This window comes from Cajanus cajan, chromosome 1 (assembly GCF_000230855.2).
Source record: "Cajanus cajan strain Asha chromosome 1, NIPB_CcT2T_4, whole genome shotgun sequence".
Lineage (NCBI taxonomy): Eukaryota > Viridiplantae > Streptophyta > Magnoliopsida > Fabales > Fabaceae > Cajanus > Cajanus cajan.
Window position 1 is genome coordinate 29,855,541 of NC_138517.1, and position 9,661 is coordinate 29,865,201.

Sequence of the window (9,661 nt, forward strand, 5' to 3'; positions counted from 1 at the left end):
GTCCGAGCATTCCTTAATTGATGAGATCTTTAAAAGGATGTCTAAACCATAGGTCACAAGATCGGAAATTTTCGAGTTGCAATAGTGTATTCCTACACTATGAGCCAGAGTGAGATGTTTCTCACTCCCTTTTCTTTTGTGTTGTTTTCCTTTGACTATTATACAGGTGATTATCAGCATGAGGCTGAGGATGTTGGTGACGAAGCTTAGGCTTCAATGTTGGGCTTTGCTCTGATAGGACATGTGACATTGGGGCATAGATAGGATTAGATTAGGATGTTGTTATTATTTTGGAAACCTTAGCATTATTTCTTTGTAATTTCCGCTGATTTTGTTATTTGTTTAAGTTATGGATGTGGTACTCTCTCTATCTAAACACGTTTGGTATTTCAATTATGAAAGATTGTGTTATTCAAATTTTATTATTTATGTCTTGGTATGCGGGATAGAGGGTGTCACAAGTTCGTCGTACATTAGCTTCGATCTTTGTCTCTCATCTCCGTAGCTTTGAATCTCTAATCAATCACCACAACATTTCTACAGGGGAGGGATTGGGATGCATATTTTCTTTTTGTGTTATGTTGTGATATGCATGATAGATGTTTTGTTGGTTGTTTACATGAAAATTGATGATGATTGAATCTAATTCATAGTATGGTAATCTATGATGATGATTTAAGTTGATTAAGTTGATAATAGTTGGTTGTGTTGAAGTGGTATTATGTTAAGTTGCGATAAATATGTGATGCATGTTTTAAGTTGAAAGTTGCATAAAAACTAGAGGAAAGGAAAGTTGTTTTAAAAAATTTAAATATTTCATTGTGTGGATATCTATTATGGTGCTTTGAGAGGCCACAAGTTGAAAATCTTCAATGAGTAAGTTGCCTTCTGATTAGGAAGTTGTTTTAGGTTATTTTAGTTAAAATAGTATGGTGGAGGTCGAACCATACTTGTCATAAGTGCCCAACGAGTAAGGTATAAGGTTGAGGCCAAAATTCCTAACTAAGTACTAGAAAAGATCGTAATATTTGGAAGATATTCAACAAACTAATTTCATATAGGCTTAATTATGCATACTAAGATTATGATAGACTCATACCTAACTTTTTATATTCCTGATAGTAGTACTGAACTTTTCTAGTGTAAGTGGCGAAACATGAGAAACTAATTTTGGTCACCATGCCAACTATTGTTTCTAGATTTCATACTAGCCATTATTTTTTGTCACCATGTTAGCCATTGTTTTTGGTTTTATACCAACTGTTGTGGTTCAGTAGGATCAAACCACTTAAACTGCTCACCTAATTACAGAAGATATCCATAAGTTGTTATGTGATGAAACGTCAGTTATTCAATTGCTTAGTTGATTATTAGTTGTTTAATTGATTGCTCAGTTGTTTATGTTGTTAAGTTATGAATGTTTTTTGAGTTGTTGTTATGCCTTTAAGTTGTAAAGCTAACCTGTTGTTTTAAGTTGCACATGTTGCTTAAAGTTATTACTTCCTTATATGATGTTATGGTGTTTCCTTTTACAAGCTTACCATTGATTTTCCATGTTGTTGAACTATAATGATTATACTTTTTATGGGAGTTGGGCAAGATTAGGTGGAGGAGACGCTTGGTGGATAACCATGCTAGAAATGACCTTTATTTTGTTGAGTTGTTCTGATACAACATTTGTATGGAGATGTTTGACCGATGCTAGGGTTGTGTTAGCAGTATTCTATACTAGATGTATATTTGTATATATGTATAAGATTTTGTTGTAATTCCATAAGGAGCTTTATGTTTTCAAGTCAAAATTAGTAGGGGCTATTTTATGTTTTCTACACCATTATCATATGAATATCCAGGTACTCTTGCATGATAACTTTGAATTAATTGATTCTTTATTTTTTGTTGTATTGTAACTTTATTGTACTAAGTGTAATGACTTATTGGGTCATTACACTTAATGTTTCAAAAAGAAAAAACAAAGTATTTAGATCGAATTAGATGAATATATGATTTTTTTTCGAGTCACCATATTATTGGTATGAAATGTTTATCAATTTTACCGCCAACTAATCTATGTGAAAGAATTTAGCTAAAATTACCTTTTAGTGAGTTGTTTCTCTTAACTACACTTTTTCATTTATAAAAATCAACATGGAATTATTTCAAGTGGAAATTATTGAAATGATTTTCGGTCCGCTTCATCAATTGATTAATAAAAATTTAATCATTGAGTTAAAAACTGGAGAGGATAGTAAGACATTTTTAACTCTTCATATCGAAAATCCATTTTATTTAATGATATCATACCTAGAATATCTTTTTTATTTAATTAAAATTATATTTTTTTATTCTTAATATCAAGTTTTAATAAAAAAAATTAATATTAAAAATAGATTACTTTTTAAATACAATTATGAAAATTAACGTGAACTATTTTTTTTCTACATGAAACTTTTTCCCTTGCATTCAAGGCTCTAGCAGTATTTTCTATTAGGCTAGAATTGGGTTATTTGTTTGTCCAATCTTGATTTAAATCCAATTTATCTGTGTTTTCTTTTTTTATTTGCAATCCAAACTAAACCAATAAGACGGATTAAATTAGTTTATTTTAAACTATGATCAAATTAGTTTGAATTGAAAGATCACATTCATTATTTAAAAAATAAAAATTAACAAAAAGAATAAAAGTTAAAAAACTTAAATCAATTCTATATTCATCCGAATACATCATTAGTAGCTACACTTAAACACTTCGAGAATTATTACACAGACTAAGTGTTTGTTATTGTATATAATTAAAATTTATAATAAATTATATATATATAAATAGTATTATATTTAAAATTTATTAACATTGATCGACACAAATAAAAATAATTCGTATCTCTTAATCAAGTTAATTAAAATTTGAATCTTAACCTTGTATATGCAATAAATTATATTGAGAGAGAAATATTTACCTCAGATACATTCATAATCCTCACTAGAAATTTTAATAATTATATTTAACAATAATTTATATTAATACCATAGTTATCCAAAAAAATTATGTTTAAATTTTATTATTGATTTGACTCCTCATCAAAAAAAAATATTTTTGTAATAATATCGATTAAAAAATAACAATAAATATTATAATAAATTTTAAATTTTATTATATATATACTTGAATTTATCATAATTATCAATATTTATTTTAATAAAAAATTGAGTAAATTTTATCCACTAAAATGCAATTCTTCACTCAAGTTAATGATATTTATATTACTACACAAAATCATTTTTAATCATTAATAATTTATTTTAAATATTAAAATTTCATTTTTAAATAGACATTATAAAAAAAATTATAATAGATAAAAGAAATTAAAAAAAAATCTTAATTTTTTTTTCGCCAAAGAAAAATGTCTGAAAACCTCTCCTCTCATAGAAATCACTAAAAACACTTTCTTAGAAAGTAATCGATTATATTTATTTGGTAGATAATCAAATAAAATTGACTTAAATTTTCTTAAAAAAAGTTTAAAAACAAAAGTATACACAATACATATTTTTAAAGTGTAGTGTATTAAATAGTTATAATATTAAGAGTGAGTGAAAAATTGAAAACTAAATTTTTATATAATAATTGAAGTGGATGAAATTCAATTGAATTGCCACTCGAAATTTATAATCTGATTAGAACTAATTGAATTTGCATTTTTCTCAATTCAATTCGAATTGTTGCAGTTTAAATTGGTTCGATTTATATCGATCCGAATATGTGGTGGTAATCCATAGTATTTTCTAACTGCAGCAAGATGCTAAATCTGAATCATTAACACTAGCAAAAATACTCATTCCTATCTACACTTGCAGCAAGGTGCTATTAAGATGACAATGAGCAAAAATAGCATGTCAAGTATAAATCATCTTTGAAAAGGATAATAAATTGTGAATTTAATTATAATATCCCGATAATATTTTTCTTTTGGTTATTTTCCAATTATAAATTTTCATATAATTAAAAATTGATAAATTTTTATAATAATTACTTTAAAACTTATATTTAAAAGGATTTCTAATTTAACTCATTATTTTCATTCTCACTTTATAACTTTTCTTCAAAAAGAGGTGTGCAAGATTAGATCCACTACAATACCAAGGTCAAACAAGGATAACTACGAACAGGAAAGAAGCACCAAAACTCGCTCCATACTAAAGGAATGCATGAAAATGGATTGACAATAGGGGGAGGGTGATACTAGAAAACTACACGTTTTTAACCACTCTTCTGTCTAGCACTGTAACTGGTTTAGCACATCTATTCAGATGCTTGAGTTGATCCATTTACTTCTACCAGCTTCTCCTTTCGTCCTGCTTCATCTGTAGAAGCTGGTTCATTCAGCAAGGCTCCATCATGAGAATGGGGCAATATAACTGTCCCATTCGTTGTTAAATCATTGGACTTGCTAACCTATAATAGAACAAAGGATTTTAAAGGTTTAATCCACAGGAGAGGCCACTCAAACAGCATGATCCTGAATGTATCTTATCTTAGTATTCAACATTTAGAAGGTGCATAGTAATAAAAGATGCAGTGTAACAGTAAGAATTTACAGGAACATTTCAAATGCCAAAACTCTTTCTAAATGTGATGTGAAGGTTCGTTTTACCTGTTTGGAAAATTGTAGTTCCTTGGATTTTCTTTCTTGAATCATCTTTTCACGAATTTCATAAAAATCAAAATCATCCAGGATGCATGTTTTGCTTGAATGCTCCTTGAAAATTTTGAGAATTTTAATACCCTTCTCAAACTTCACCTGCAGAAGGATATTGATAAGTGTACTGCTAGTTGAAAGGGGGAGGGACTTTTGGGAATGAGACAAGCCACTGAGTGAATACCTCTTGAGTGTCCCTACTGTTAGTAACAGGTTTGTTTTCATTGTTTTCTAGCGTTATGTGCCTCAACAAACTGTTTGGGATATCCTTTATGATATGCCACTTCACAGAAAAGCAACCAGTCCACCTGTCCTGCTGCCAATACTCCAAAGTTCTACCAAAATCAACCTGACCCACCATCTCTGCCAATCCAACAAATTGCCCACTAGTGTTGACCTGTACCAAGAAACAAACAATGAGAAAAATGAGGCTCAGTAAAACCAAGAAAGCATAGGAATTACCCAACTAAATGCTTTATCAAGTCAGCAACTCACCGAAAATAGCAAAAATACAGGACAGTTGCCAGGATTCTCCTTGGCTTGATGATACGCAGCATCCAGTTTTTTGTTTCCATTAAGGGTGCTTGCCCAAACACCATATTTTATGCTTTTATGAATATCATCCTCACTATAAGATTTGATAACAAAAAATTTTGCATCAGAATAATTCTCAGAAAAATCTTCCCCGTTGCACTGTTCCTTGTTAGGAACTAGAGACACTTCTTTGTTGTCACTCTTAATTGGAAGATCCTGTCCCTTGAGTAATAAGGTGACAGGTACATGACCTTTGACACTTTTATCATTAGAACCATCGCCAGATCTTGGTCCCTTATTCAGCTCACCAAAGCCATCCATATTTCTTTTGGCATGATCAACAATGCGGCCATCACTCGTGGCTTTAAGCTTGTTATTAAAAGACCCTGCTTTATATCCATATGGAGCAGGTCCAAAATGAGAACTAGCTCTGTATGTGTTTCCATATTGGCTGTACACTGTGTTGCTTGGGTACATCCCGTTGATGAATCCAGAGAATGGTTCCAGTCCAGTTGAATGTATGGAGCCATGTAAGTTCTGCACCGAAGGAACAGCTTAAGAATTAATTTTGAATTGATTTCACTGTTAGAAACAACAATATTGTGCACAAACCAGAAAACAAACTTATCTACTATAGGACAGGTGTGGTTGGATAAATATGTATAAATGATCAGAACATGTATCACCACAGCAATAGTTATACCCATAATCATATATGACGAAAATATGATATATACTGGTTCTGAAATTTCAGAAAGAATGAATGAAAAGACAGGAAATGACCGAAGAGAATAACCCCCCACCCCTTGGCCACAGCAGTGATGAATCCTGGTTAGGAAAGGAAGAGGAAAAGAATACAAGCTATTCCTCATAGGATTTCAAAGCCTGAGATCTCTCCCACCAAAACCAATCTCCAACTAAACAGATCAGTCTTAATCTTCACTCCCTATCTCCTTCTAGACTATCTACAAATACTATTAGAATTTTAACAAACATTTACTACCTCTAACTCCCTCAACTAACAGAAACCAGTACATTGGGCTTATCTAAACATAATATAAATGGGAAGTTGATTTGAGGAAAATTAATTTTCTTGGACAATTTTAGATAGGAAACTGCACTATACAAATGAAAAGCAAGCTAAAGTTGTAAAGGGAAAGACAAAGGTACTTAAATACTTAGATCCTGTCTGAAACTTGGAAACAGGAAGGGCGATGACAGACCAAACATACCATGGACTGTGGAAGTGGCTGAGGAATACCCATATTCCTTTGAGAGAAACCGTTTTTGTCAGGCACAGCTTGTGAAGATAATCCAATTTTTGTTCCATCATTGGACTTATTATCAGAATATAACGAGGGATCTGAAGATAATGCTGTTTGAGTCCCATGTGGACCTACTCTTGGATCTTGATACCCCGAGAAAGGAGCATATACAGGAAAACCAGCCCTTTGATAAGAATCATTTGAATACAATAATGATTGTTGGGAACTTGATAAAAATTCCTTTAACCCGTTGTTATTTGTAGAATCTTCATAGGCCACACCAACAGTTCCTTTATTAATAACAGCAGATGAAGGGATATGTTCAGCACTAACTGCAGTTGATGTTTTCCCTTGTTGAGTGTTGATTTTGTTAGCAACAAATGACCCATCAGTAGATGCTGCAGACTGGTAATAAGAACAAGGGTACTGATACTGTTGCATCCCATAGACTTTATCATCATGGTGCAAGGATGCTCCATATGGTGTATAACCATAGCCTTGATGGTACAAATAAGAGCAGTTATCGCCCAAAACACCCTGTTATTCAATTCATTACACAAAACAAAACCCCTATGAGATGAGATTGTCTTAGCTTTTAACTATTAAATTATATTCCATGGTTAAGAAATGGTAAGAAATCATATCCTAGCAACAATAAGAGAAAGACGAAAGGTAAGAAACAACATGTCTAAAAAAATTGGCAAAACAAGGATATGATTAGGGCTAATTACATTGACCTCCCTTGAGAACAAAGATTATTACACTGACAGTGACACCCGTCTTGTTTAGGAAATTCCAATCACACCCTTACTTTATTATGTACCGTTATGCCTTTCTTTGTTTAAGAAATAACACATACACGTCCCCACTTTATGTATAGCCTCTACTAAACCACTTAAAAACTAACATAGCAAAGGAGGCAGGTGTAATTTCCCAAACAAGGATGGGTCAATGTAAAAAATGCTAAGCTCAGGGGAGGTTACTATACCCCGATTCCCGAATCATTTTAGGCTCATCAAAGTGATCAAACTACAGCTAGATCCACTAACTATTTTAGGATTGGATATTGACAAGAAAAAAAATCACAAACAACGTACTGCTATATAAAATTTGAAACGGAACTGATGCTTACAAACTTGAAATGTTACATTGATGTAACAATTTAGAATCCTCATAAAGTAATCATGCATGACTTTAGCAAGTAGGAAGCAACCATCCTCCACCAATTGATTTTGAAGTTAACATAAATCAGAAATTAGCCATCACACAATAGAACTTAACCAGCATTGTTTTCTCAATATCAATTCACAAATAGAAGTTATAGAACCCAATTATAATATTATAATATATAATACATACACTATCACAAAGTCAAGTAGTAACCAGAATAACAGGTACTTACTTGTGTCATCCCTCCGTTAAGGTTCATATATCTGGAATAAATGTTCCAATCAACTTGCGTAGTATCATAACCTGCACAGACTCTCATCAGCACATCAATTTTCCAGAAGGAATAATAACTTATTCAATCAACAATCTCCACATTATCCTCTGAAGTCATAACAGCTTACCTTACCTCCATAATAGTATGCAGTAGATGGATGTCCATTTGGAACAAAGCTCGCATTCAGGTTAAATGGCTTGGTCCCCCCATTAACCGGACCACTCTGCATAGAAGTAGACTAAAAGAATTAGTTATCACACCACAATTCCAAACACTTTTTTGGGTGTTTAGGAGGGTATCTCCCATCATACAGAGATCCATTAAAGGGGATAATCCAAACACAATGAATCCAAAGTAAAAATACTCGCCTTATTCCCAGGCTCAGGAACTCCGGTGGTCTTGGACTCAGAATCCAAGGACAAATTCTGCAATAAATCTGCAGCTTCTATGTTAAAATGGTAAAGGAAATTCATCAATGAAAGAACGATTTCTCGAGCATAAAAAATACACTTGCAATATACAAAAAAGAGAAACTTGGGCAGTTCAGCATTATAGTATCTAAGAATTGACAACAAATAGGATATATATGTTTTCCTAAAAAAAAAAGGTTTTGGGCAATTAACCCCCAGCTTCTACAAAAAAAAAAAAAAAAAAAAAAGTAAAGGTGATCCATTTGCGATAGAAACAACCATTTCATAAGCATAAAAAAGACACTTTCAATAACCTAAATAAAAAAGGAAAAAATAAAAAAGCTAAAAACAAGATGAAAATTCGAGCATCTCAACAAACAGACTATTACACCAGTACAAGTCAAAACACTATCATCCCATTCAAATAACTTCATATAAACATAATTTCCATTAACCTAACCACCGAATTAAAACTACTCATCATTACTCGAGCATTCTCCACTCCAATTTCACAAAACTGGACGACAAAAACAACAACAACAAAAAAACATAATCAAACAGTTTCAATCCCCGTATATTTCAAAAAACACGACATCAATCTTAAGCCGACAAACGAATCAATTTTAAATTAATCCAAGACACCATCACACATATAATAAATCCCACTTCTAAAAGCTGCATCCATAATCCACAATCCATAGTCCACAATCATCACAAACACGCTTCAAACTAACGATTAACACGTCAATCAGCAACAGAAAACACAAACAAACAAACAAACAAACAAACGCAATACAATTGAATTATTAGAATCGCACACATACACTATTGACTGCACAAAGCAACATAATGAGCGAAAACACGCAAGTACATGAATCAACAAGAGTGAAAGAAAGAGAAGAATGAGAGAGAGAGTGAAAAAGGATACTGGTAGCATCGGAGGAGGGAGCGAGGGTTGACATGATGAAGAAGAATTGAAGGTGAAGATTACGAGAGAGAGTGGATATATATTTATATATTTATATATATAAAGAAGTAAAAGAAGAGAAGAGAAGAGAAACTTGGAGAAGGGGTCGCCGCTGCCACCGTTTGCTTTGGGGTTTTAGTTTTGCAATAAACAAACAGGGTAGGGTACATAAATCTCCATATAATCAATAATTATAATTAGCTCCTTTCAATTATTTCCACAAACCTACACTATTTTCTGCTTATTTCCTATAAGTCCTTAGTCCTTATATGTTATTTTCCTCTTTTTCTTTTTTTTTTTTTATATGAACATAATTATGCATTTTGCATTTTACTATAATCAAC

At 32.0% G+C, this 9,661-nt stretch overlaps 1 protein-coding gene across 1 annotated transcript; it reads right to left on the bottom strand.

Annotated features, from left to right (window-relative positions):
• Positions 1-4,054: 4,054 nt before the first annotated feature.
• On the bottom strand, positions 4,055-9,458 carry LOC109789619 (YTH domain-containing protein ECT4). Its single transcript, XM_020348617.3, has 9 exons — positions 9,279-9,458; positions 8,309-8,385; positions 8,073-8,163; positions 7,899-7,969; positions 6,464-7,033; positions 5,193-5,768; positions 4,882-5,094; positions 4,653-4,799; positions 4,055-4,453 (listed from the first exon to the last, which is right to left on the bottom strand). Exons 1-9 carry the CDS (start codon positions 9,310-9,312, stop codon positions 4,301-4,303), a joined length of 1,932 nt encoding a protein of 643 aa, XP_020204206.1. The 5' UTR covers positions 9,313-9,458; the 3' UTR covers positions 4,055-4,300.
• Positions 9,459-9,661: the final 203 nt, after the last annotated feature.

What these genes read in the sequence shown, in the direction of transcription:
- LOC109789619 (XM_020348617.3), bottom strand. Translation starts at nt 9,312, where the DNA reads ATGTCAACCCTCGCTCCCTCCTCCGATGCTACCA. An exon ending in TCCCTCCTCCGATGCTACCA is followed by an intron (nt 8,386 to 9,278) that starts GTATCCTTTTTC and finishes ATTTTAACATAG; the next exon opens with AAGCTGCAGATTTATTGCAG. An exon ending in TTCCTGAGCCTGGGAATAAG is followed by an intron (nt 8,164 to 8,308) that starts GCGAGTATTTTT and finishes ACTTCTATGCAG; the next exon opens with AGTGGTCCGGTTAATGGGGG.